The 27,575-nt window shown below is 54.3% G+C and overlaps 1 protein-coding gene across 1 annotated transcript in view; it reads left to right on the forward strand.

Moving 5' to 3' along the window:
- The first annotated feature begins 583 nt into the window (after positions 1-583).
- The window catches only part of MLPH (melanophilin), a 33,886-nt gene continuing 6,894 nt past the window's right edge, over positions 584-27,575 (forward strand). The window contains exons 1-8 of the mRNA XM_065880192.1: positions 584-693; positions 12,969-13,187; positions 13,302-13,414; positions 15,146-15,184; positions 15,757-15,860; positions 17,030-17,149; positions 18,192-18,396; positions 20,263-20,402. Coding sequence (XP_065736264.1) covers positions 584-693; positions 12,969-13,187; positions 13,302-13,414; positions 15,146-15,184; positions 15,757-15,860; positions 17,030-17,149; positions 18,192-18,396; positions 20,263-20,402 — 1,050 coding nt within the window. The remainder of the gene's footprint in view (positions 694-12,968; positions 13,188-13,301; positions 13,415-15,145; positions 15,185-15,756; positions 15,861-17,029; positions 17,150-18,191; positions 18,397-20,262; positions 20,403-27,575) is intronic.

Genomic DNA, 27,575 nt, shown 5'->3' on the forward strand with positions numbered 1-27,575 from the left:
ACCCCCATGTGCCAGGGAGAAGTCGCCATCATCGCGATATGTGATGTCACCAGCTGTTAGGTGTGAAGGAATACTCCAGGGGCAGGCGTGATGGGGGAGGGAGAGACAGGTGGAGGTGTCATCAGAAGATCTCGTTAGGGTACAGATTCTGAGTCAGGAGGGCTGGGGCAGGGCCTGGGAGTCTGCATGTCTCACAGGCTCTGGGAGCTGCTGCTGGTCTGCATAGCGAGCAAGGTGGTAGAGCTCTCCTTCTCTTGCTTTTTGACATTTGGGTTTTCCTTCCTTGGTCCTCTTGGCATTGATTGGGGTCTTCAGTGTCCTCGGAAAGGGCATAAGGTCATCTGAAGCCTGGCTCCGGGGGTGGGGATTGTACGCGTGGGTTCGTTTATTTCCACTGCACATGTTTCCAGACACCCGTTTGCCTGTTTTCTAAAACCATTTAACCCAGGTTCCAACTGCTGGGAAATCAGCACTTGCCGTGTCGCCTCTTCTTTGTGACTTGGCCGGCATCCGCCCGCCGGCTTCCCGGGCTGAACACTGTGGTCCTGTGTTATTGCAGGTGTGACCCCGACGAGAGGCAGAGATGGGGAAAAAACTGGATCTTTCCACGCTCACGGATGAAGAGGCCAAGCACGTCTGGGAAGTGGTTCAACGGGACTTTGACCTTCGAAGGAAAGAAGAGGAGAGACTAGAGTGAGTGTGTGTGGCTGGGCCCCCGCAGTGCAGCCCTGGTGGCCTCCGGAGGGGCTGTCACCTCGCGGCCCTCTGAGCGGACAGACAGCAGGAGCTCGGGTACAGGACACTGGCCGGAAGCCGGGCGCCAGGAAACATTCTGCTTTCTGGCCTTAAGAAACTTTAATTAAGTTTCTTCCTAATTAAAGCAAGGAGATCTGGCTTTGCTCCTGAGAGCCAGATATTCCCTGAATAGGTTTAGTTCAACTTGATCCAACCCCAGGGTGACATTCTCTCCTAAGTGGGGTGATGCTTAGGGCACGGCATTGCACGAATAAAAGAGCTAAAGGTGATGAATAGGGAAAGCCTTGACGCTGGCCTGAGACACCCAGAAGCTGGGAGCAAGGGCATTTAGGACAAAGGCTGACTTCTGCCTCTTCCCAGCGGTGTTGGGGGCACCTCATCCTCAGCATGGAGGCCCCAGCGCCATTTTGCATGTCTCTCCCCGTGGGCTAAAACCCACCCGGCGTTACTTACTCCCCCTCTGCCCTTGCATATTCCTCCACCAGATCTCCAAGGCTTAGCTGTCCCCCAGGCTCCCTGTTGTCTTGGTGACTTTTGTGGGTTGGTAGGCCTATTGCGAAGGAGACATTGTATAAAGACTCAGCGGGGGGGGAGGTAGCCAAGGAAATGCCTGAAAGGCCCCTGGTGGCGGAGCACCAAGAGGAGGTTAGAGCCATGATGGGGAGCAGACCGTCGGGGGGCTGAGGACCCGGGCAGAACTTGGGCCTTTCCCCGCGTGGCTGCAGGCCTTTGGGCAGGGGAGTAACAAGACCCGGCTTCTGCTCTGCAGGCGGTGGGCTACGGAGAAGTGATCAGATGAGCTTTGAAGGGGGCACCTGCAAGTTTGCCCACGGGTTGGATGTGGGGTGTGGAGTATGGGAGGCGTCAAGGTCAGGGTCACTCCAGAGCCATGGCCTGAGTAACTGGGGCATGGAGGTGCCGTCATCTCACCTGGGGAAGGCGAGGGTGGAGCAGGTGTGGAGAAAACCAGGACACACGGGTCAGACCTGTTGACACTGGGTTGCCTGTTAGACACGAAGTGGCCAGGGAAGCCCCACACCCACGGGGCTGGAACCCAGCAGAGACAGGACTGAGGGCGCATCCACCTACAGATGCTGTGGCTGCTGGAATCATTCCAGACTCGGTGGCTTAAAGCACACAAATCCCTCGCGGCTCTAGAGGCCAGAAGCCAAGGTGTGGGCAGGGCTGCCCGCCTTCCGGAGGGTCCCTCGCCTCCGCCGCCGTCTCGAGGCGCCCACGCTCCTTGGCTTCTGCCCCTCCTGCCTCTTCGAGGCCGTCAGCCTGCTGTCTTCCAGTCTCTGTCTTTCTGACCTCTGCTTCTGTCGTTGCATCTCTCTGGCTCTCCTGCCCTCCTGTTTTGCCTAGAAGGACCTCACGATCACGCTGAGCCCACCCAGCTAATCCCGTCACCGACTCACAACCCTTAATTTAATCACACCTGCAGGTCCCTCTTGCCCTGTAAGGAGACGCAGTCCCAGGTTCTAAGAACCAGGACATACAACGTTTTGGGGGTAGAGGGATCATTACTTAGCTGCCCCAGTGTTTAAAGCCATGGGTCTGGAGGAGACCACCCTGGAGGGAGGACACAGAGAGAAAGACGGACCCCAGCGGAGACAGAAGGAGCAGCGATGGGAGTCTCTGGGTCCCGACACAGAGCAGAGTCCACACAAACAGACAAACTGTTAAGTGAAACAAGTTCAGGGGAGCCCAGCACCTCTCTCGATGGCGGGGAGGCGTCGGACCAGGACCGCAAGGCTTCCTGCCGCCCCTCTGTGGAGCTCTCCACCTTCCGCTCTGTCTTGGGCTGCAGGTCACCCCCGCCCCCGGGTTTTCATTATGAAGACGCTTTCTCCCCACTGGTGCCTAGGGCCCTGACTCAGCCCCCCGCGACCCCAGGACTGGGGCCCAGAGCCGACCTTGGCCAGCGTCCTCGTGCTGATTGGGCCCGCCCCGCCCCTCGTCCCCTCCCTCTGCTTCAGCCGTGGCCTGGAGGCTGCACCCGGGGCCCAGGGCCACAGGCTCTCAGCGACAGAGCCCACCTGGCCTTTGCTCTGGGGATCACAGCCTCTCCAGGCAGTCCAGCTGTTGTCACTTTTATTTTTTTATTTTTTTTAATTTATTTTTTTAATTGAAGTATAGTTGATGTACTTTTATTTTCAATGACAGCTTAGACCCTCCCATTCGATACGTATATAGAATCGCAGATCAGTCAGAGGGGAGGGGAACCCAGCCCTCCAGGGAGACCCTTGAGTGGGTCAGCCCCTCCCTCCGTCCAGGCAGAGCTCGGGTGGTTTTGCAGAAATTCCTGTCTTTCTTGCCTACGGGGGATGCCCTCCTGACACCCTTCCTCTTTATTTTCCATGTTCCTCTAGTCATTTCACACCGTAAAAGGGAGACACGCCCAGGTCACCTCCAGTTACTGCTGGGAAAGGAAGTCTTCTAAGGATCCGGGTGGTGCTGCCTCCACTTCTGGGGGGCCTGTGGGTCAGGTCAGGTCCCCGGCCAGTCGGTTACGGTCAGGGTGATGTCCTTGTTCGGAAGTGCCTGAGGCCTTCTGCTCAAGCAGCCTTCAGATCGGCCGCTCTGCTGCGTCTTCTTGGCCTTCCGTGTGCGATTAGATGGTGAGCTTATTAAATACAATAGCGCAGGACACGGTCCCTGGAAATGCTCTAGTTCGGAGAGGTGGTGGTTCAGAGAATCCACATCAGAGTCAAGGCAAGGATGCTGGAGCCCCAGTAGCCTTCCCGTGATTGGTGCTTCCTGTGCAGACACAGGCTCCTGGTGACACACTTGGGAAGAGTCGTGTAAACAGCGGGGGCTTAGTGAAGGGTATTTTGTGGGTTTTATTTTTTGATGTTTCTGTCTCTTGCTCACTGTGGTATTGGTTAACTGTGTAACAAGAGGTGAAGCCGCCTCTGCCTGTGACAAGCCTTATCCCCAGGGTCCCCGTGACCCCTGGGAGCAGGGCCCAGGCATGTGGTTCTGAGGCCAGGACACACGGGGTGCGGGTTCAGGTTCTGCTCGGGTGGGTGCTGAGACCTAGGAAGGGCGTGGCGGGAACAAGCTCCGAATAAAGACCTTTGGGTTCTGGACACTGAGATTGTTTCTGCAGAGCAAGTTGGCTAAAATACCAGCAGTCTACAGTGAAACCGAAGACAGTTTAAAAATAATAAACCCCCTCCTTCCCAATCTCCTCTCAGTGTTAATCTGTACATTTCACCAGTTTCAACATTAATCGTCCATTTCCTGCAGCCACAGAATCCCATTCTCTGTCACACGTCTGGTTTCTCCACGATTCCTTGGAGTCCTCATATTTTCTCCCAGTTCCTGATTCTCTAATCTACGAACCAACAATGGGCTGAATGGAGAAACTGGCCCTCAGGTGACAGCTAAGTGGGTGACCTTAACAAACTGAGCTGCTCAGGGGTTGTTCAGATGAGTTTTTTGTTTGTTTGTTTTTTAATTTTTATTGAGATATAGTTGATTTACAAGGTTGTGTTGGTTTCAGATGTATAGCAATCAGATGAGTTTTTGATGTCATTGACACACTCTGAAAGATGCCAGATGGATGGCCCAGCTCAAAACACCTACCGAGGTCATTGACAGAACAAAGTTAATAGGGGGGAAACCGTGAAACCAAGAAACAAACACATGCATTACTTGGAAGGAACTTTCCTGTCCTGAATACATGTCAAATGGACATAGTGTGGGGGCTCAAGGTCAGTTCACCAGCAGCACATTTACCGGAGAGGCGATTTGCTAAACAGCCAATTCACCAAATATACCAGTTAGGAAACAAACAAAAAAGGAATACGTTTCCTTTAGTGTTTACAAAGTTAACAGAAATGTATGTTTGATGGATTGCTGCTCAGTTTTTCTCCCCATGTGGGAGCATCACCCTGTAAAGGATGCTGGGATGGGGCCTGGGTGAGGGCTCCAGCACCTCCTCCTGTGGGGTAGGACCAGCACCTCTTTGGCTTCTGCTGTCAAAAAGTGTGTGACCAGCGAGCTGACCCAGGTCCCCAGCACTAATGCCCGCATGCCCAGTAGACCATCTCCATGACATGAAAGCCTCTGACCCCTCGGCCAGGCCTGACCTCCTGCCCTGTGCAGAGGACTTCTCACAGCCCCATGGGGAAGATGGAGGCCATCCGGTGGTGAAGTGCAAAGGCTGGAGCATCTTGGTGCATCTTCCCCATGAGCCTCTTAAAGGGACATTTCAAACAGAACACTCTCGTTCCAGGGACTGGGGCTGTGGGCAGACCGTGTGGACAGCTACCCTCTGAACGGACCAGGAGGATGTCCCTGGGGGTCTAGCTGCTGAGTGGCAGGTTCCTTGTGGAGCTTCCAAATGGCTTTTCTCACAGGCTATTTCGGGAATTTGAGGAGAAGGAAGGGGGAGGCCATCTGACCTTTGATTTAGCCCCAGGCAGATATAAGTCTCTCCCTGAAGTCAGCATGTGTGACCAGGGACTTGGGAGGGGGGTGTTTACCGTACGCGGTGTGATGTTATTCCTGGCTTCCCATCAACACAGTGCTACACTCTGGAGAATCCAAAACCCAAAGATGCACAAAAATTCTTAGGCAATTCCTCAAGCCTTCACTCTCCTCTGGACCCCGGTCACTGTCGCAGTGAGCTCACCCAGTTCCTCACAGAAAGCTCACGGATACCAGGTGTAACCTCCCCCCATGCTGCCTCCGTTCTTACCTGTGTTCATGCCCACCCTGTGTTCCCTTTCCTGGCCCTTACTTGTGCTCTGGCCCTTTCCTGTCTGCTCCCAGCTCCTAGAGCATGGAGCTGCCTCAGTTACTCCCTCTCTGCCCTCTAGCTCCTACCTGGAATGTCGGTAGGATCAGTCGCCATATTGGAACAAAAAAAAGCAAGAACAAACCAACGAAAAAACACAGAAAGCCTTTCCTTTGTCCCTGACACCCTGCTAAACTCTGGCACACTCAAGGGCTGCACATCCTTACATCTGCCTCGTGTTCCACTGGTCTGTTCTGGCAGCTACCCCTTTCACAGATGTCGATAATCAGTGAAACAACATGAAAGTCCTAAAATGCAACCAAGTATGTATAACAATATCTAGTACAATGGTAACATTTCATATCAGTAAAAGAGGGAAGAATTAGTTAAAGCTAAGTGTTGGAATAGTTGACCATGAGTGCAGGGCTGGAGGAGGGAGTTTGACCTCAGTTAGATTTATAACTGATATATTAAAAATGTAAAACATGAAACTGAAAATTATTGGAAGAAAATACAAGTAAATATGTACATAATCTTGGAGTGGAAAAGCCTACCTATGACAACACAGGTAGACATCACAACACAAAATACTGGTAAGTATTGACTAAATACGTTCATCTGAATTTAAAAGGAAAATGTTTAATTTTTTAAAAATTAGAAGAAAAAGTTTTGTTTTGTTTTTGGTTTTTTTTTGCAGTATGCAGGCCTCTCACTGTTGTGGCCTCTCCCGTTGCGGAGCACAGGCTCCGGACGTGCAGGCTCAGCAGCCGTGGCTCACGGGCCCAGTCGCTCCACGGCACGTGGGATCTTCCCGGACCGGGGCACGAACCCGTGTCCCCTGCATCGGCAGGCGGACTGTCAACCACTGCGCCACCAGGGAAGCCCCTAGAAGAAACAGTTTTAACAGAAATGGCAGTGATTCATATCTTTGATCTCTAAAGAGTGTCTTAAAATCAGAAAGATAAAGAAGTTTTCCAAATTAGAAAAACACAAAAATCCCAAAGTTTACATAGGAAAGGGATAAATGAGAATGCATGGGTGACTCATGTTGCTGGGTGAGGACCCAAGTTTACCTAAATAGAACACCCTGTTTTCAAGGGCACAGCCCACAAGTCAAATATTAGGGTGCGGACCTTCCCCAGAAAGGCAAACAGGTGGTGATGTGGATTTGCAATCTTTGCAAACAGACCTGAATGCCTGAGACTACCCACGAAAGAGCTCCTGGTGTGACACGTGGTTTGCAAACCATGACTTGCTTTAAAAATAAATAATAAGGAATTTGAGGTCACCCTTTGCTGGGCCACCTGGCACCACAGACAGGCAACTCCAGGGTTGAAAACACACAGGGGCTGAAACAGGAAGTCAGCCGCCAGCCCAGCCTGGAGATTAACTGTGGTCTGGGTTCACCTGTGAGATTCCTGTGAGCCTCTCTCAGTGGGCTGTCGTTCACACATCACCACGTATTTCCTCTTTATCCCTTTTATCATCATTTGCTCATTCAGAAGACCTCAAAGAACTTTAGCAAGTGTCTGTTTCCCTCATTATAATTCCTGATACTTAACTCATATAATCAGGACCTTAGATCATGTAATGGCTCTTCAGTTCTTACTACATTATGTTTGTCCTCTTTCAGCAATTCTCTCTGACACTTTAGTTTGGTTGATGTACTTTTAATACTTTCGTCTCAATTCTGTGACTCATTGGTCCTTTCACCCTCATTCTTAAGGGTCACACTTGAGATTCGATTTTCAGTCCTCCGGAGCACATCTTCACCTTGTTTTCTCAGGAATGGCATGGGGGTGGGGGATTTTATATTTGGGAATCTCTCAGCTGGGAGTGAGATCTCTGCTCACACATTTTCCCCTCAGAACCATGGCAGAATAATGAGCCCCCACAGATGCCCATGTCCTAATCCCCCGAATCTGTGAGTATACTGGGCTACCTGGCAAAGGGGAATTAAGATTGCAGATGCAATTAAGGGTGCCAGTCAGGGCCTCAGCATGGGGAGACAATCCTGGGTAATCCAGGTGGGCCAGTGTGGCCACAAGGGGCCTGATAGATGGAAGGATGCTGATCAGGGCCTGGACACAGGGAGACAGTCCTGGGTTATCCAGGTGAGCCACAAGGGGCCTGACAGATGGAAGGAGGGGGGACACAGGGCAACGTAAGAGTGATTCATGGTGAGAAGGACTCAACCCGCCATTGCTGGCTCTGAGATGGAAGAAGGGGCCGTGAGCCAGTGAATACAGTTGCCCTCTAGAAGCTGGGAAAGCAAGGGCACAGACCTTCCCCCTGAGCCTCCAAGAAGAATCCCATTCCCACCAACACCTTGATTTTGGGTGCCATCTAGGACTCCCATAGCTTGAGAGGAGAAGTCAATACCTGGCTTCAAAGCTTCAAAAGTCAGGCTGACTCTCTTGTTAGGGGCTAATGCAGCTGGTGACTTTAAGTTGAAGCCAGGGCTCATTCACCATTTTGAAAACCCTAGGGTCCTGAAGAACTATGATAAATCTACTCTTCCTGTGCTCTGTAAATGGAACAACAAAGCCTAGATGACAGCACATCTGTTTACAATACAGTTTACTGAATATTTTAAGCTCACTGATGAGACCTACTGCTCAGGAAAAGATTCCTTTCAAAATAATACTGCTGGGCTTCCCTGGTGGCGCAGTGGTTGAGAGTCCGCCTGCTGATGCAGGGGACACGGGTTCATGCCCCGGTCCAGGAAGATCCCACGTGCTGTGGAGCGGCTGGGCCCGTGAGCCATGGCCGCTGAGCCTGCACGTCCGGGGCCTGTGCTCCGCAACGGGAGAGGCCACAGCAGTGAGAGGCCCGCGTACCGCAAAAAATAATAATACTGCTCATTGACAATGTACCTGGTCACCCAAGATCTCTGATGGAGATGGACAATGAGATTAATATTGTTTTCATGCTGCTAAGACACATCCATTCTGCAGCCCATGGATTGAGGAGTAATTTTGGCTTCCAAGTCTTATTCTTTAAGAAATGCCTTTCATGAGGCCGTAGCTGCCAGAGACAGTGATTCCTCTGATGAATGTGGGAAAAGTAAATTGAAAACACCTTGGGAAGGATTTGTCATTCTAGATGCCATGAAGAACATCCATGATTCACGGAAAGAGGTCCAAATATCAACATTCACAGGAGTCTGTAAGAAGTTGATTCCAACTCTCAACGGAGGACTTGGAGGGGTTCAAGACTCCAGTGGAAGAAGTAACTGCAGTTGTGGTGGACACAGTGAGAAAACTGGAATTAGAAGTGGAGCCTCAAGATGTCGCTGAATTGCTGCAATCTTATGATACAACTTGAACAGATGAGGAGTGGCTTCTCACGGATGAGCAAAGAAAGCGGTTTCTGGAGATGGATCTACTCCTGGTGAAGATGCTGTGAAGACGGCTGAAATGATAACGAAGGATTTAGAATCTTCCATAAACTGAGTTGATAACGCAGCAACAGGATTTGACAGAATTGGCTCCAATTTTGAAAGAAGTTCTACTGTGGGTAAATTGCTATCAGACAGCATTGCAGGCTGCAGAGACACTGTTCACGAAACAAAGAGTCCATGCAGCGAACTTCATTGTTGTCTTATTTTAGGAAATCACTGCCGCTGCCCTAGCCTTCAACACCCACCACCCTGATGAGTCAGCAGCCACCAGCACAGAGGCGGGACCCTCCACCCGCAAAAAGAATATGACTCAGAAGAAGGTTAGCAATTTTTAACGAGAAAATATTTTAATTAAGGTATGCGCATTATTTTTTCAAACATAATGTTATTGCACACTTAATAGACTTCAGTATAGCGTAAACATAACTTTTATTTGCCCTGGGGAACCAAGAAATTCCTGCGACTCCCTTTATTGCAATATTCATTTTGTTGCGGTGGTCTGGAACTGAACCCACAATATCTCCAAGGTGTGCCTTATTACCCGTCAGGTGTTTGCCCTTCTCTGCCTTGGCCATCATCTTCTCTCCGCACTTCTGTCTCCTCAGCCCTTTTCTTTGCATTCTAGGAGAGTAAATGTATGGCTTCCAAATCAGCAGTTCTCAAACATTTTGGTCTGAGGGACCCTTTATGTTCTTAAATTACTGAGAACCCCAAGGAGCTTTTGTTTAGCTGGGTTATAGATGTCAATATTTATCCCATCAAAAATTAAAACTGGGCAGTTTAAAAATAGTCATTCATTTATTTAAAACAACAGTAAACCCCTTACAACATAATAAAATTTTTATGAAAAATAACTTTTTTTCCAAAATAAAAACATGAGTGAGGAAAATGGTATTGTTCTGTATTTTTTGAAAATCCCTTTAATGTCTGGCATAATCGGAGATAGCTGAATTCTGATATTTCTTCCGCGTTCAATGTGTTGTAATATGTTGTTTTGTCTGAGGTGTTGGAAGAAAATCTAGCCTCACACAGATATGTAGTAGGAAAAAGCGGGAGTGTTTTAGTAGCTTTCTCACATAATTATGGACATTGTTTTGATAATACATGAAAACCCTATGACTGGTGGTTTCTTAAAGGAAGTTACAATGTGGAATCTGAAACCATGTCAATGAACTTTACCTTTCCTGTTTCATGAAAATCCATTGGTCCATCTTGCACTTGAAGTTAATCTTCTGTCCACGCATGATTTTGTGACACCTATGCAGACTTTCCAAATGTCGACACGTTTCATTATACAGAACCCAAAAAATCAAATCACTGCTGATCTTATCAGAAACCGCTCAGTGATGAAAACTGTCCGGCCCAAGTCAGCAGAGACATAAAAGTTTTCCAAAAGTCTTTGAGCTTGAAAGCTTGAGTTTTGTCAATGGCAACAAATACCGTCACTTGACACACTTTTAATCAAAGACGCACTTCATCAAGACATGCTTTCCTTTCTTTTCTTTTCTGGCAGAGAGCAGATTGACCGCTGGTACACTCTGTACCTCTGGCTTGATCTGTGCTGAGGCCCCAGAACTTTCACCCACCATAGCTTTTGCACCACCGGTGCAGGGGTCAAAGAGCAAAAAACACAAATACTACCTTAGTGTTATTATGAGAAGAGTTTTGACCTTGTGGGCCCTGTCAAAGGGTCTTAGGTACCCCTGTAGGTCCCTGGACCACACCTTTAGAACCACTGCTCCGAATCCCTGGACTTGATGTTCTGCCCGTTTCCCTCCCCATTGCCCACCTCAGTTCCTTTCCATCTTCACTTTAGCCCAGTCTTCTCCACCTCCGTGAACATAGCCTGTGGTCTTTCCACCTCAGCCTGGCTTCTTCTTAACTCCTGCTCCTCTCTTTTATGCCCACTCAGCACACTAGTTTCAAGTCTTCCACTGTTTACTACTACTGTGTAGTAAATCACATTCAGGGCATCTTTTATTCCTGAAGGTGACCTTAACTTGTAGCTGTATGTTGGGCTTGTCCCTGCCTGTAGTGCAGGGACATCTGGTTGACCCTGTGATTGCGATAAGCAGGATGGCTCTGGCCCCTCAACGATCCTCCAGGTCCATTGATGTGCCCTCTGGTTGGCAGGCATCTGGTGTTAACTCTGCTGGACCCATGCAGGGTCCCCTCTTCCCTCCCTCCTGTTTTCCAGCTGTGAAGAAGAGAAGTTATGTTTTAAAGAATCTGAAGCAGAGTCACAGATGTAGAAAACAAACTTATGGTTAGCGGGGAGAGGTAGGGGGGATAACTTGGGAGATTGTGATTGACATATACACACTACTACATATAAAATAGATACTAATGTAAGGACCTACTGTATAGCACAGGGAACTCGACTCAATACTCTATAATGACCTATATGGTAAAAGAATCTAAGAAAGAGTGCATATATGTATATGTATAATAGATTCACTGTGCTGTACAGCAGAAACTAACACAACACTGTACATCAGCAATACTCCAGGGCTTCCCTGGTGGCACAGTGGTTGAGGGTCCGCCTGCCGATGCAGGGGACGCGGGTTCGTGCCCCGGTCCGGGAGGATCCCACGTGCCGCACAGCGGCTGGGCCCGTGAGCCATGGCTGCTGAGCCTGCGCGTCCAGAGCCTGTGCTCCGCAGTGGGAGGGGCCCCAACAGTGAGAGGCCCACGTACCGGAAAAAAAAAAAAAAAGATGGACAAAACAATACTCCAATAAAATTTTCTTTAATTTTTAAAAATTTAAATGAAATTTATTTTAAATAATATATATTACAAATAAATATATTCACAAAAAAGGAATCTGAAGCGGAGTATCATTATCTGTTCCCCCAAATTCAACACCTGAAAGTTTCCAGCCGCCACCCCAGGACTCTTGCGGGCTCTTATTTAAGAGGACTTCACATCCTGGGATGCAGTGTACCTCTACACGTCCTCATCTTTCTTTCCGGGGGTCCGGCTCTACCTGGATGGAGAATGGGGGATCCATGCTGGGAGACAAGCTGGACAAGGCCCTGCCCAGCCAAGGGGTGGCCTTTAGGCTTTCTGGCTGAAGCAGATACACCAAGAGTGGAGGTGGAGGACACTAGGCCCTTTCCACCTGGCCCCAGGTGCTCTGCGGTTTAAGGAAGACACTTTCTCTACCTTGTCAGTGCAGCTTTATCTAGCCTGTAGTCAGTGGATGACAGTATTCTTCCTAGATTCCTGCCACCACTGGGCTTTTTTTCTTGGCTGTGTGGGTTCAGCTTCTCAACTCTTACTGTAGGGTGCCGACCTGACCTCCACTTACCTGGTGTCATCCTCAGCTCAGGACCATTAACTCAGGCCGGGGTGGCAGAGCAGGTGTGGCTGACCTGGGCCTCACAGAAGAGAGCGTCAGCCTGGCCCACCGTCTGCCCACCGTCCTGCTCCATCCTCTGTGACTCTTCCTGCTGCTGCTCTGACCGGTCCAGGAACCTCTTGGATTTTTCTCCTCTAATCTCCTGCTAAACAATTAAACTGGGCCACAGATTGGCTCTAGATAACTGTGTGGCCCAACCAAGCTGCACCCTCAGGACCTCACCGGGCCCCACCCCTGCTGGTTTCCCAGAGCCACCAACCCCGTCTGGTCCGACGGAGCTTGGACACTGGGTGCTAGTGGCCACAGGTCCACACTCATCCAGCGATACAGTCTCCAAGCTCTGGGCTCTACATCAGAAAAGCTCCGGGTTCAGGGTCAGAGCTGGGGAACCAACCTGGGGTCCAGGACCTCTGTGCACCCTCTTCCCGCTATACTGAGTTACGTGAGGTGGTGCGGGCAGTTGTGGGCCTGCTCCCTCCTGCGATTCTGAACCTGTATGGTTCGCAGCCCTTTAGCGATGAAAGAAAGTCATGGTGCTACCTGACTTTGGGTCACTGTTTTCTGCATCTGAGAGTCTGTCTGTGTGTGTGCGTGTGTGTGCGTGTGTGTGTGTGTGTGTGGTATGTGCGCGCGCGCGTGCCCTTGAATTTAAAGCCTGATGCAGAAACAAGGCATCCGATATTTTCTTGTTTCCGATTCAGGGGTTTGAAAGGCAAGATTAAGAAGGAAAACTCCAAGAGGGAGCTGCTTTCGGACATGGCCCACCTGAGCAGCACCCACTGCGCCCGCTGCCTGCAGCCCTACCGGCTCCTCGAGACCCCCAGGAGGCAATGCCTGGACTGCGGCCTCTTCACCTGCGAAGGCTGCGGCCACAACCCGGAGGAGCAGCGCTGGCTCTGCGACCCCTGCCACCTGGCCAGGTGAGCCGGGACCTGGAGATCAAGTGGCCCTGCCGGCGGGGGGCCCGGCCTGCCCCTTCCAGGACACGGGGGTGTGTGCCGCCCCATCCGGGCCTGAGCTCTGTGTCTCTGCAGGCTGGTGAAGAGGGGCTCCCTGGAGTGGTACTACAGGCATGTGAGAGCCCGCTTCCAGCGCTCCGGGGGGGCCCAGGTAGCGCGGTCCCTCTGCGGGAGGCTGCAGGGAGCAGGTAAGGAGTGAGCCTCTTCCCCAGGCATCCAGTACGGGGCCCAGACTCTGTCTTTTCAGCAAACATTCCCCGTGAGTCCGATGAGATCATCAAGACATAAGAGATGGGCTGTAGCTCAATCGTTTGTTTTAATATTTTGAATCCAAGTATTTATTCCATGAAGAACTTGAGGTCCAGATGGTGTTCTTACACTAAACCTGTGCTCACCTGTGTTGTCCACCTTGAAGCCATTGGGGTAGAGGGATATGTCGGGGGACGGGCGTGAGATTGCCCGAGCTTAAAAGTGTCTCCTGAACTTGAACGGAGAGAACTGAGCAGTGTTTGTGGGACGCTCTTGCCTTGTCCCTGTCACCTGAGTCCCAGGCTCTGCCAACACCTGGCCAGGCCTTCGGGCTGTGACGGCCTGTCAGGCCAGTACCTGGGGGCTCGGTGTCTTGACCGTCTCCATCTGGGGCACCGAGGAGAATGCCCCGGGGTCTGGAGCTCCTGCACGTCCCGAGCGGAGGCGGTGCTTCTGGGATTGGGGGTGTCCTCACTGGGCGCCAGCCTGGGCGTCTCCCCCAGGCCTTCTGGAGAGGCGCCTTACTTGTGTCTCGGGCCCTGTAAAGCCCTACGTTGATAGGCAGATGCAGGAGGTAGGCATAGCCACCCTCAGGGCATTGGCACACTCACTGGGCCTGGCACAGGTGTTTCTGAGCAATCTTAGCACACTGTTGAATTTAGGACAGACCACCGAGAGGCCTCCTCACCTGTGATGGCTTTTGGCGCCTGGAGCAACAGACCACAGGGGTAGGGGGCTTGCTTGGGCCGGGGGTGCAGGGGGCATGTGATAAATCATCGAAACCAGGACATTTGTAAAAGTGGCTCTCCTGATAACCGTGCTGAGACAGCTGGCGTCACTAGGAGTGTCCTGGTGACACGGTGGGGCGGGGGGCACCGTCACCCTATGCTTCGGGAGTTTTCCCCACCTCCTCACCAGGAGCGTGGCCGATATTTCTGTCTCGGTTGGAGCCTATCAGTAAATCCCACAGCCGCACGCACCCGCGACCCCGTGTCTGCTCGGCCGGCCGGGAGGCAGCTGAGGGCTCTTCCTGCAGCAGGAGTGTGGTTTCACCGCCGCTGCAGGGCTCAGGTGTGGGAACCACAGGTAGCACGGGAAAAGCCACACCGAAGTGTCTGAGAATCTCAACGCCGGAGGCCCCGTTCACGGTGGGAGACCACAGGCCACGTCACAACGCTGAGGACCTGGTCCTGGCCCCGGGAGGTTCTGATTTCTGGGGACTGGGGTGGGCTCAGGAATCTGCGTTAGGTAAAAGGTCACAGGGATTCTGGCGCCCAGCCAGGGTGCAGAGCTGGGAGCCAGTGCCACCCAGAAGCGGCCAGTTTCAGAACTGTCACCACCGAGGGCCAGGAGGTGGCACTGGGGGGCAACAAAAAATCTGATTGCAGCCGCTGCTGCGGACCCAGTGAGGCAGGTCTCGGGTGGGGTGATGGTCCAGGGGCTGCATTCTCCCTGCTGGTACCTGTGAATGCAGCACACCAAGAAAGGGCACACGGAAAGAGCACAAAATCGGGAAAGTTGTACCTTTAAAACCAAGTAGTCAAACGTAAAAGAGAAGAAGAAGTGATTCAAGTTAACGTTTCAAAAGCTGGTCCGGGCAGGGCCTAACGCAGGGGTGTAGCTGGTGAGGGCCGCTGGGGTCTTTGCTGAGCTCTTTTCTTCGGCTATAGGTTTACCTGACCAAGTGCTGAGCTCACCTGACGTCAACAGTAAGTCTTTTGTGCTCACAAGGATGCCGGGGTGCCCCTGGCCCCCGAGGAAGGTGGATGATCCATGGGGCTTCCAGACTAAAAGCCCAGAATGCACTCCATCACTCTTGTGTAGTGACCTGAGGGAACAGAACACCGGCCAGGCCAGTGTGACTGGGGGGAAAGAGGGAAGAGTGAGGCTGTGCTGGGGGTCGGGGGACAGACCTGGAGGCTCAGGTGAAAAAGGCGTCCTTGGGGGGGGCAGAGAAGGGAGGGGAGGGAGGCCCGGGGCTGAGGAGCAAGTGAAATGAGACTGAAAGTGAAGAGGTTAGTTTGGGAAAAGGTGACTTAGCTCCAGGCCTGCTTCACCCACACGCTGCTTAGGAAGCGGTCAGTGAAGGTGACCATCGGTGAAGTTGATGCAGAGTATTCGTCTTCTGCTGTGATTCAGACCAGCTCTAACTGATGCTCAGATAGGTCTTTGGGAGGCCAGTCGAGGGCCTTGCCTGGTCGCTTCACAGCAGGTGGAGGGGTGGGTGGGCGGATGGACGGATGGTCTTGTCCTGGTGGAGTCATGCAGGCGTCCATTGCAGGTGCGCCTGAGCCAGGCCCCGGAGGGAGAAGTGGAGACAGCGAGCACACGGATGAGGACAGAGAACAGGACACAGGGGCCCAGGCCCAGCCCGTTGGAAGCAAAGTAAGTCTTCCCCCAGCCCCGCCCTCCTTGATGCTGGAGGCTCGGATTCTGATTTCCTGAGAATCTCAGGCTCTCCATCACTCCGCGGGGCAGGAGCACGAAGAGCCGCCTGCCTCCACCATGCCCCGCAGCCTCTGAGATCACTGAGCACCAAGCAGCAGTGTGCTCTCGGCACAGGTCTCTCCATAGGAAACCCCAGAGAAAGCTGCAGGGGAGCAGGGCCTGCAGAGAGGCCTTCCTGGACCTCCAGCCCTGCCTGGACATCCGGCCAGCACCCTCCGGCACGTGGTCGTGAGGGCACTAGTGTCCCCCGGAAGCAGCCTTTGCACCTTTCAGGGAAGCAAACCCCCTCTGGCTTTCCTCTGTGAACTTCCTTGCTTTTGTTTATAGCCAGCCGTGAGCCTTGTTTTTTATTGGTGTCTGCTTCTGCTTTCACTTATTTTTTAACTTATTTTTGGTGATAAAGACAAGCAAAGTAATCCCCGGGGTTTCTGGACAGGTTGACAGAAGGGCAGCAGGAGGGAGGGGAGGGGCGGGGCGGGCGGTGATGTTGGCTGGAGCCCCTTGGAGAGTGACAGCGTCTCTGAGAACCACGCTGGCTGGTCTGCGCGGCTGGTCCCCGGGGACTGTAGGCATCTTTTTATGAGAAAATTTTATATGTCTCGTTGACTAAGCTCAGTGAATACTCTCCAGTGTTGAATATTCCCTGCACAGTACGTTTAAAGGATGGAAACCATTATGAGGGAAGGATTCGGAATAAACTCTGCTCTTGCATCTAAAGATGATGGAGCTCTCTGGAGCCCCCCTTCCCCCTCTGCTTCCCCGCGCTGGGCACCCCTCATTTGCTAAAGTGTGAGGGGTGAGAAGCACCCATCGGCCCAGAGAAGCCTGCCTGCCCCCCAGGGCGGCACTGCTGGGCTGTGTCCTCAGCACCTCTGAGCAGCCGTGTACCCGTCAGGGGCTGAGCGAATGATTCCTTCTGCTCTTCTAAGAGGCGCTAGGGATGCAGAGCCTGTGATGGGTGGGGAGCTCTGGGTGGCCCCCGGCGCCACCGCAGATGGTGGCTGTGCCCTCGGAGATGCCCTCCCCGCTGCCCGAGGTGAGGGCGTGTGGCCCTCACAGTCAGGCTGACCCTCTGTCTCCTCTTTCCCGCACCCCTTCCTGCTCAGAAAAAGCGCGTCCTCCCCGTTCACGGCTTGGACTTCGAGGCAGACTCTGACGACTCCACTCCGTCCTGCGGGCACCCCTCAAGCCTGTCCTTGGTCTCTGTGGCCGCGGACAACCCGCAGGTCAGTGGGCTCTCTTTTCTGCCCCCGGCCATCCCAGGATAACCTGGGCGACAGGTTTTCAGGCCCCGGGTGGGGGGACAGCATTCTGGGAAACAGTCTGATGGCCATGGGGGCATCACAGGCAGGGGGACAGCTGGGGTGGGGGGCACAGAAACGTCACACCCTCTGGTCCCTGGAGAGACGGGGTCGGCTTCTCGGAGAAGTGGGGCGCGGGGCAAATGAGTCAGGGCCCTGGGGCGTTCGGGGCGGGTGCCTGTCCCCGGGTGAAGGCAGAACCCCCAAGACTCAAGAGCGAGGGTAGAGGAGCCGCATCGCCGTGGAGTCGGACAGGGCCCGGCATGTGCCTGCACCCACTGCGGCTCATTACTGGGGTCCTCTGCTTCATTGCCCAAACTAGGATAGTCTTGTGGGTGGAACAGGCTGCTGTTAATACTTACACCAGGACACACGGCATCCACGGGGGCCGCCCAGGAGAACCGGCCATGTAGTCACTGCTCCTTAGCTGTGTGCCCTTGGCCTGGGGACCCTGCATGAGGCTCCATCTTCTTGCCTCACCTGGACAAGGGGTGATCCTCTCAGCCTCACGGGATCCCTTTCCAAAGGCACTAGAGGCTGAGCCCGGCACACACAGGACCATCGCACACAGCACGGGCAGCTGGGGCACGAGCCCCAGAGCAACGACCCCCTCAGCTGGAGCCCTGACATCTCAGTGCCCGGGCTCAAATGGCACCAGCCCAGAGCTGGGGCTAGGCTCGGGCTTCCGGGGCTGATCTGCAGACGCCTGCGGGCGGGGGCACAACAGAGCAGGTAGCTGGGAGCCAGCACCCAAAAGGTCTTTGGGCCACGGGTCCTGCTCCAGCGGCAAGTCCGGAGCCCTTTGAAATGAAAGGGAATTGAGTCTCAGGGGGCAGAGAGGATGGGTGTCCAGTGTTCGGTTGGTCAGATGATGCCTGGAAACCCTCAAGACTTGGACTGGAAAGACCCACTTTCCAAGGAGCTGCCCTTTCCTAGTAAAACCCGCCAACAGGCCCCATGTGCTCAGGCCCTCACAGATGAGCCCTGCACAGAGGAGACCACCTCCCAGGAGCCCGTGGTCCTGGATGAGGCTGATGCCAGGGCCTCTGGGCGCCACCCCTGTCCAGAAGGGCAGATGGCCAGCCTCTCGCCTGCCGGACCAGACGCCCTTGCTGAACTCTGCCTGCCGGGAGAGTCTTGCATGACAGCCCCGGGGACCACTGCAACACCTGGTAGGTGCCCTTGACAAGCGTCTTCCGCGCGGGCTCTGTGTGGAGGAGATCTGTGCCAGCCCCCTGACTGGTTTACCGTGCGCAGCCCCTTCTTCACTGTGATTGCTCAGCATGTGCAGACCTGGCACACACCATCAACCCCTGCTCCCCTGGGCTGGGCACTTCCCTGGTAACACTCAGAAGTACCAACATTGACGCCTGCCCTGGCCACACAGCTCATTGCCGCCTCGGATGGGGGGACATCGAGCAGGACTGGGGTAGGGACGTGCAGGTGTCCCTGAGATGATAGGATCACTGGTCACCCGGCCCGACCACCTTAACCACAGGACAGGGCAGCTCCAAACCTGGGGCGCCACCTCCCTTCCAGCTATGACTCGGGAGGTCCCTAAGTGCTGAGACCCTAGTTTAAATCCTCAGTTTAATTTTGTTGTCAGACGGTCGGCTTCATAATGAAATCCCGAATCACTGTCTGTTCCTGTGCCCTGGGGGAGTATGCACTGGGGTCTGGGGTTCAGGTACCCTAGTGATGAAGGAGCAGATGAGACCACAGAAGCAGCACGGGCTGCTTCCCACCGACCTGCTCCCACGTGGCTGCAGCGTGGGACCAGCTGCTGGGGGGAGGTGGTTAAGATGCCGTCTGCCAGGAAGTGGGCCGGCTTTCCATTTTCCCTTTTCATTATATTATAGGGATCCTGGAGGCGTCTGGGGGCAGTGGGAGGGGAGTTTTACTTCCCCATAAACAATGAATAAATGAATCTACATCAAGTCACAGGATGAAGACTCGGACACACGCATTTCCTCCCAGGATCCCTAATCAACCCCGGCACGTGGATGGGGTGGCAGCGGGGAGAGGGAGAAGCTGAGACAGACAGTATCGAGCTGGGAAATGCGCCTGGGAGACAGGCAGCTCTGAGTTTCAAGCCCAGCTCCTTCGACCAACTCGCCACCCGATTTCATTGATTCTAAGACACATTTGTCACCTCGTCTCAAATTGGGAGCGTCTTACAGCGAGTGTGGTAGAAGAGAGTCTTCTGGAGACAGACTGTCAGTGTTGTCTCTCATTAGTGCATCAGACAAGCTACAAGGTCTGCGGTCATTGACAAGGTCGCCAGGTCATTAGCGCACATCTCCCAGGCTGAAACCACAGTGTCCACGGGGCCGGAGTCTCAGCTGGAGCTCAGGGCCTTGCCCCCAGGTCGTTCAGGGTGCTGGCAGGGCCATGTGGCCGGCTGCACGTCAAGCACAGAAACAGCTTATGCAGCTGATGCCTGGGACCCTGGCTCTGTGGGGCGCCCCACAGGAGGGTCAAGCCCTCCCCGTCCCGGCACGGCTGGATGTGGTGCCCTCCAGGCCAACCTGGAGCTCTGGGGGTACTTTCTGGTGAGAACATGGGGCTCTTCCACCAACGGAGCCCAGGAATAAGCGTCTCAGGCCACACCATAGGTGACCTGTGCCCACGAGAGTCTGCGAATCACTAGTCTGGCAGGAAAAGCAGTCCCCAGTGACCAATGTGGAAAGGCTTCCCAAAGTCACCTCCACTCATGGAGACTTCCCGGGACGCGTGTCTGCCACACCCGAGGCGCGTGGAACTCCGTGTGATGTAATTATATTACATTTGCTTTGCCCACCTGGAGCCCCCCGGTGAGTGCCGGCTGGGGCAGGGGCTTCTGCTCCTGAAATTCCGTGTGTGGGACCATGGACTCTGTTCCATTCTTACTTTGATTTAGGGATCTCAGCCCCATAATATCAATGGAATAGAATCGTGTCTCCGTTTTCTTCGATTTCTGATTTCTCTTCATTGGAGAAAATGCCCATTGGCTTTCGGCTTTTCACTCCAAATAATCCAAACCCACTCTTCCTCCGAAGGAGCAAATGTCCTCTGGAATGAGCGGCTCCCATCCCACTATCTGGCCGACGTGGACACCTCAGATGAAGAAAGCATCTGGGCTCAGCGGGTGACCTCTCACCATCCCAGACGGAGAAGCCAGACCTTGTCTGAGAAGCAGGTAAGGTGGCCAGAAAGAACGCATTCTAGTTGCTTCTTTGGGTGGCGCCTTATTACCTTAACATCAGTTCATTGCTGAGAAATGAAAAGTACTTCAAAACTATAAAACTGCACAAGCCTGCCCAACAGAGATGTGCGATGTCAAAAGCCCTGGGACGAGGGGTGTGGTCCAGCGCTGCAGCCACGGGCTACAGACTGCTCTCCAGGGCCTTGGGGATAACAAGTAGGGCTGTCAGCGGGCCGGGCCTTTGCTGAGCCCTCTGCTTCCATCCGCACCCGCTTCCCCCTCTGATCTGCCCGGGGCTCACCCTTCCCGGGCTCGGACGTTGGGGGGGCCCTTCCTCAGTCTAAGCTGACCTAGAACAGGTTAGGGGCCCTTCCAGCCTCAGTCCCTTCACAGCTGTGCTCCGGAAGTGAATGATCTGCGAAGAGGAGCGCCTGACTTGCAGAAGGTGCCTTTTTTTTTTGCTACGCGGGCCTCTCACTGCTGTGGCCTCTCCCGTTGCGGAGCACAGGCTCCGGACGCGCAGGCTCAGCGGCCATGGCTCACGGGCCCGGCCGCTTCGAAGCATGTGGGATCTTCCTGGGCCGGGGCACGAACCCCCGTCCCCTGCATCAGCAGGCGGACTCTCAACCACTGCGCCACCAGGGAAGGCCAAGAAGGTGCCTTTCTTCGCATGGCTTTCTGGTGAATCAGTGTCAGGTGTTTTGTTATTTGTTTTGGGAGGTTTTTTTGTTGTTCTAAAATTGATCTAAAATGTCAACAGGGCAGAAGCATGGAGCTTTTAAACTCTGCGTCTCCCTCTGCAGAGTCAGTGCCCGCAGGCCCAGCTGGCTCTCTTTCCTATAATATCACCTGGCAGCATCACCCGACCCCGGGGCTGGACGTACCTCCTGCTCCGACCTCCGTCTCTGAGAGAAGCCACTGACCCTTTGCCCTGAGCACAGCAGGGCACGAAAGGCCCTCAGGAGGCCTGCAGTGAAGACCCCGCTCTCTGTCATTCAACCCAGGGGCTCACTCTTCTTTTATGGAACAACAGGGGAAATGCTGATGCAAGGAAGTGTCCTTTGATTCAGACCAGGGAGTGACTGGCTTGGCCCCTGGGAAGGCTGTGGGATGATGGTGGAGGGCCAGTGCGGCCAGGACGGAGACCTCCCCAGGGCAGAGACAGAGACCTCCCCAGGGCAGAGACAGAGACCTCCCTGGGTGGCAGAACCACCACTGGCAGAGAGGTTCCCAGCGTCCAGGCCAGAAGACAATGGGATAAAGACTAGAATTAAATTGTCTATTTTCAGCAAGTTTTTAATTTAGCAGCTTTAGTGACGTTCAGTAAAACACATATCCCGGTATTTAGTCCTACTGACACCAGTCATCCTTTATGCCTCCTTGAAAATTACTCTCTGTTTCATGCTTGTATCTCGTCTCTGGAATTCTTCTTCATTTCTTTCTCTTGACTTTATTTACTTTCACTGACTTCACCTGCATCTATATGAAAAGGGAATCAGGCAGTGTAAAGAGCGGCCTCCAGAGGGCAGTAGCGTCTCTGTTCATCAGGGCAGACCCAGGGCCGACTCTTACAGGACTCACAGACATGCCGTGGGGATCCGGGAGTTCTTGAGAATAATGTACTATTGGGGTCAGTCTGAATGGTCCTCCCCTGACCTGTTGCCTGTCTTCGCATCTGTACTCGTGGTCAGGACTTTCTGGGTGAGGGATAGTCAGCAAAGACTTTCTATAAATAATCACTCATGCTGAGAGAGAGGCCAAAGAGAGCACAGCATGTGGTACCAGGATGGATGCTTCCAAGGGGCTGAGATCAAGGAGGTGCAGGAAACGGAGCCCTGGCACGCACCCTGCCCCAAGTGGTGGGTAGTGAGCCCCTGGTGCCCCAAGAGCGCAGGCTAAAGACACTGACTCAGTTTCCCCACGAAAGCCTCACCAGTGCCAAACTACAGTCGCTCATTTTCCTCCTCTGTCTGTACTGCATTCCTAAATTGTAAATCTGTGTTTTGCTGCAAACGAGTTGGAAACACCGGAAGTTCATTCCAAGTTGCCGTCCGTGTGTCCAGATAGCATGTAATTTACCTGGACGGAGCTCACACGGAACAGAGCGGCTCCCGCTTTGGGCCGAAGGGAGGGGCACAAGCAGCTTTGGGCCCCTGAGCACCTGAGAGACAGGTGTTCCCTGGGGGGCGTCTACAGGGGGCCAACGGCTCTTGATCCCAGATGGAAAACCAGGACGCGTCCAGGCTGTCCTGGCGGCACGCGGACAGGCTCTCTTGCTCAGAGAAAACCACCAGCCCGCAGCTCACCTCCCGTTCCGAGGGCTGTGGTCTCTCCACGGCTCTGTGCTGCCCCCAGCTCGTGTCCCTCCTCCGTCAGGACGAGGACTTTCCGAGTTCTCGTCGTGGGATGCTTTCCTTTCTCTTTCGCTCTGGAGGTGATACTTCACTGTGCCGGTGCCGGTGCTGGACCCTGGTTGGGTCAGCTCTTATTCTCCTGCCGTGGGTTCATGCCCACCACGCTCCCCGGGGACACACGACTGTCTGCTGAGCACCCCCCTCCCAGGTATTGATCGCTGCCTCTCAGGTGCCATGAGTGTGCCCACAGCTGGTCTCGAGGCTGGGGCCACTCCCGCCGAAACCCTCGTGTTGAAGCTTCTCAGCTTGTGTTCTTCTCTGGGCAGATTTGCCCACTCAGAGCCCTCAGTGCTGTGAAGATCAAACTAATTACCTGCGGAACAATGCAAAAGCGTCTTACCAGCCTGCTGGAGCCATCTCCCTCTTTTAAAACAAGGTGGACCACAGAGGAGATAATGGCAGGCCAGATGCATCTGCTGGGCTTGGAAGAAAACAGTAGAATTGATTTTCTCATTTCCCGGCCTGGGAGTTAATAGACTCCGGTGACTCAAGAGCTGGTGACTCAAGGTCTGAGCCAGTCGCACTTTCAGGTCATCACCTGGCAGGCCTCCTGGCCCACGGTGACCCGGGGCTCTTGACTTTTAGTTTGAGCAGCCTGGCATAATCAATTCACACCTTCCTGTGCGCCTCAGGTTCAGCAGTGACAATGGCTGCGCCACGGCAGTGACGCTGAATGTGTCACCTGTCCTGCTTTATTCATCCTCCCAACGCCCCCCGCCCCCGCTTCTGGTACCGCTCCCAGCTTCTGCTTGGCGTTCCAGGACCCCGGCTGTCAGAAAATGGGCCTCACAGTTACCTTCCCAGGGCACATGACGAATGGTGGCCTGACCTTTCCTTCCACTGCTTGGGAATTTGGTGCTCCCGAGGTGGTAGGTGCCAGCATCCTGCTGGCCGGAGTGGCTCTGTCCTCCAGCCACTGAACCCCTCCCTCTGCTGCATATCTCTGAGCGGAACAAGTACATGTCAGCCGCCTGCTGACCGCCTGCTGACCCGCTGAAGCCCCTTTGTTAAGGGAGGTTGAGGCACCAACACGGGCTTTGCAAGGAAGACTCTCGATTGGGAGCTTATGCATGGGGCTCAGAGCTGAACGGGTTTCCACTGTACAGCTGAGGGGGGGGGGGGGGCGTCTGCCCCGTCCAGGCCCCTGCCGTCCGCCTTGCTCGGAGCCTGGGCATCTGTGGGCCCAGCCAAAGGTGCAGAACTCAGAGGGACGCAGGTGTGCAGCCTTTGGTGCGGATGTAACGAGAGAGGGGCCGGGAAGTCAGAGCAGCGAAGACCCGGGGACCTCACTTGGTCCTGCAGTATCCGGGGGTCCAGGCCGTCGGAGCGGGCAGGGGTCTCCTGCCCACCCTGTATGTGAGGGTGTTCCCAGCGCATTGGGGACACCTTCTGGGGAGTGAATGGAACAGAACCCTTGGTCTAATACGATTGCATGTGCACATGTGCGTCTGAGAGACAGACAGACAGCCGGGTAGCTGTGGGCATAGGGGCGGCGATGCTCAGGCCCTGCCCCGAGTCTGCCTGCGCCACGGCCCCGGTTCAGCACCCAGCCCCCTCCCTGCAGCGCCCGCGGGCTCTGGAGATCAGCTCCGGCGGCAGCTGGGGTGGGCAGTGGGAGCCACGCAACCCCAGGGCCACAGCCACCTTCACCCACGGAGGTGCCCTCTGACACCCTCTGTGGGCCGGCAGGGCCAGGCTGGCCCAGAGACAGAGTTTCAGTCCCCGTGTTTTAGCTGAGGAAACAGGCCCAGGCTCTCAGGAGAGGAACTCCAGAGCCCGTGGCCGGCAGGGAGCACAGTCAGAAGTGCCCCCGCGCAGGTCTGGGAGAGGCCCTCTGCCCCTCAGGGTGCTTTCAGGACAGGCCCTCTCACCTGAGTCTGTGGCAGGTGTCCCCCACGCAGGCCCGGTAGCCCGCAGGACCCCAGGGCTCACCCCCAGCTGCCCAGACCCCGGGCTGCCTCCACCCCATCCTGGAGGCTGACCCAGATCCCCCTCTGGGCCTCGCTCTCCCCCACCAGCATCACCAGGGCAACCCGTGCCCCTCTTTGCCAGGGGCCGAAGGGTTCCCAGGACATAGGGCTTTCGGGGTTCAAACTTGGATGCCTTGGTCACCCCAGCTGTATCCTGTCGTGCTGGCCAGCTGCCATCACGTGTATATGTGTTTGCGTGCATACATGCATACATGTGTGTTGGACATGCGTGCGTGTGTGTGTGTCTGTATGTGTGGGGGTTTTATTTACCAAGTAGAAACAGCGCTCCCTTCTGACAGCAGTTCATAAATCTCCACCCCACACCCTCATCAGCTCCTGCCTGGGGTGGCCGGCCTCAGGTTCCCATTTCTCAAGGGGATTCTGAAGTTTCTCAACCTCATTTACTCTGAAAGATTTATTCCCATCAGACCCAATAGAATCTACCCTCCGAACGTCACAGGGGTTCTCTTCACCCGTTGTGGCCTCTGAGGAGATTTGCTTTTTGAGCATCTTCAGGAAATTGGGAGCCCGTAGAAAGGCGTCCCAGTAGACGTGCCGCTTCCCCGTCAGCTCACTCCAGCCCTTGGCACTCGTCTGCGAGGCTGTTGGTTCCATTCACAGAGAAAATTGATAGCCAGCACTGCCCTCTGCTTGCCAGGAGCACCGGGGTCCGAGGGGCCGGAAGGCGGCCCGACGGGCACTGTGGGTGCGAGTAACGTCGTGGTGCGGAAGCCCCCCTCCCAGCAGCAGCGTCAGCGGGTGACTCACTCCCCGAAGGAAGGGACAGGGAGGGAGATCTCAGAGTCCCGGAAGGCGGTCCTGGGGGGACCCTCACCTCACACTCTGACGTCTGCTTTGTGGGCCGAAGGAGAGGCAGCCAGTGAGTTAATGAGCGACCGGCCTCCCTGCTCACGTCCCCCCAACCCCCGACCCCCAGGGAGCCCTCTGCCTGGCAAACTGAGAACAGGCTGTGGAAACGGGAAGCCAGTTAAGAGGCTGGTGGATCGTCCAGGCAGGACAAGGTGGCGGCTGAACCAGGCAGGGCAGCAGAGGTGAGGGGAGGTGGGCCCTGGGTACCTGTTGAAGGCAGAGCCAGCGGGGATGGATTCAGGACGAGAGAAAGAGAGGGGTCAGATGACGCCAGGAGTTTTGGCCTGAGCAAGCTCTGCGGGATGGAATTGCCCTGAACATTTTTTTTTGGCTGCTCTGGGTCTTCGTTGCTGCGTGCGGGCTTTCGCTAGTTGCGGCGAGCGGGGGCTACTCTTCGTTGCAGTGTGCCGTCTTCTCATCGCTGTGGCTTCTCTTGTTGGGAGCACGGGCTCTAGGCACACGGGCTTCAGTAGCTGTGGTGCACGGGCTCTAGAGCACAGGCTCAGTAGTTGGGGCGCACGGACTCAGTGGCTCCACGGTATGTGAGATCTTCCCGGACCAGGGATCAAACCCGTGTCCCCTGCATTGGCAGGTGGATTCTTAACCACTTTGCTACCAGGGAAGTCCCTGCCCTTAACTTTTAAATCTCATTACCCCCTCGCAAGTCATTTTGGCTGTAAAGGGCTGTTGGGATAATTTGGCCACTTTTGTGTTTTTTTCACATGACTCTGGTCACTTCTTAAAACCGACACACTAAATCCCTTCACATGAAGCTCGTGTCCACAGGCAGAGGAAACACATAGCTACTCAGTGAACCACTGGCCGGAGTGCAGGGAAGGGTAGCAGCCAGAGATTACTGCAGTCTAGGCCCTGGTGTGATGCTTACTGAGTGAGGCCGGGCAAAGGAGGGGCTCTGAGCATCCTTTCCCCACCTGTAGAATTAGGGTAAGAGCTGGAATCAATGAGGGACTCCCACCCCCTTCTAGAGACTTAGAAAATTATGACCAAAGAATACAACCCTGGGGCTTCCCTGGTGGTGCAGTGGTTGAGAGTCCACCTGCCGATGCAGGGCACACGGGTTCGTGCCCTGGTCCGGGAGGATCCCACGTGCCGCGGAGCAGCTGGGCCCGTGAGCCATGGCTGCTGGGCCTGTGCTCCACAACGGGAGAGGCCACAGCAGTGAGAAGCCCGCATAACGAAAAAAAAAAAAAAAAGAATACAACCCTGAAAAATAATTTCAAGAAACAGAGGCCTTGGTAAACTCTGGAGAAGAGATTTCCAGAAATGAGCAGTGTTTAGCTCTGAGTTTCTCACCAGCCAAGGCAGATAAATAGATATTCTGGGTTGTATGAATCTCATCCAAGTCCACCCTAGGTGGCAAACTTCCCTGGCTCTAGATTCAGGAAGGGGTGAGTGGTAAAGGGTGCTACTCACTGTGTCATGGAAAACATCACTGAGAGGTTCACACAACTTTGCAGTTTTCCAAGAGTCACAAATACACTGTAGACACTTCTCAGTCAGCTCCAGACCAGCGTCTGGGAGTATGATTCCTTTGCAAAGCCGACGGGAGGCTCGTGGGTGAGACCGTGGACACAAAGCCTGGTACACAGAGACATAGCATGGACAGTGGACATGAATGCTGTAGCGTTTATGCAAGTTCAGGACCCACCCCCGAGCCCTCGGGAGATGCTGAGGCCACACGGCCATCGTGTACTTCAGTCTTATCACGGGGGGACCGAGAAAAACCCCGAGAACAGACTTGTCAGCACCCCGTAGCCTCAAGTGGCAGATGCAGCAGTCCGGGTTGAGGTCTTGGTTTGGCGCCATAAGGATGCTTAAACCCTAGGAAGTGGCTTGGGGACCCAGTTTGGGAACAGAGAGAAGAAAAATGGTGCGTCTCAGGTGGCCTGGGT

Source organism: Phocoena phocoena, chromosome 7 (genome assembly GCF_963924675.1).
Source record: "Phocoena phocoena chromosome 7, mPhoPho1.1, whole genome shotgun sequence".
Lineage (NCBI taxonomy): Eukaryota > Metazoa > Chordata > Mammalia > Artiodactyla > Phocoenidae > Phocoena > Phocoena phocoena.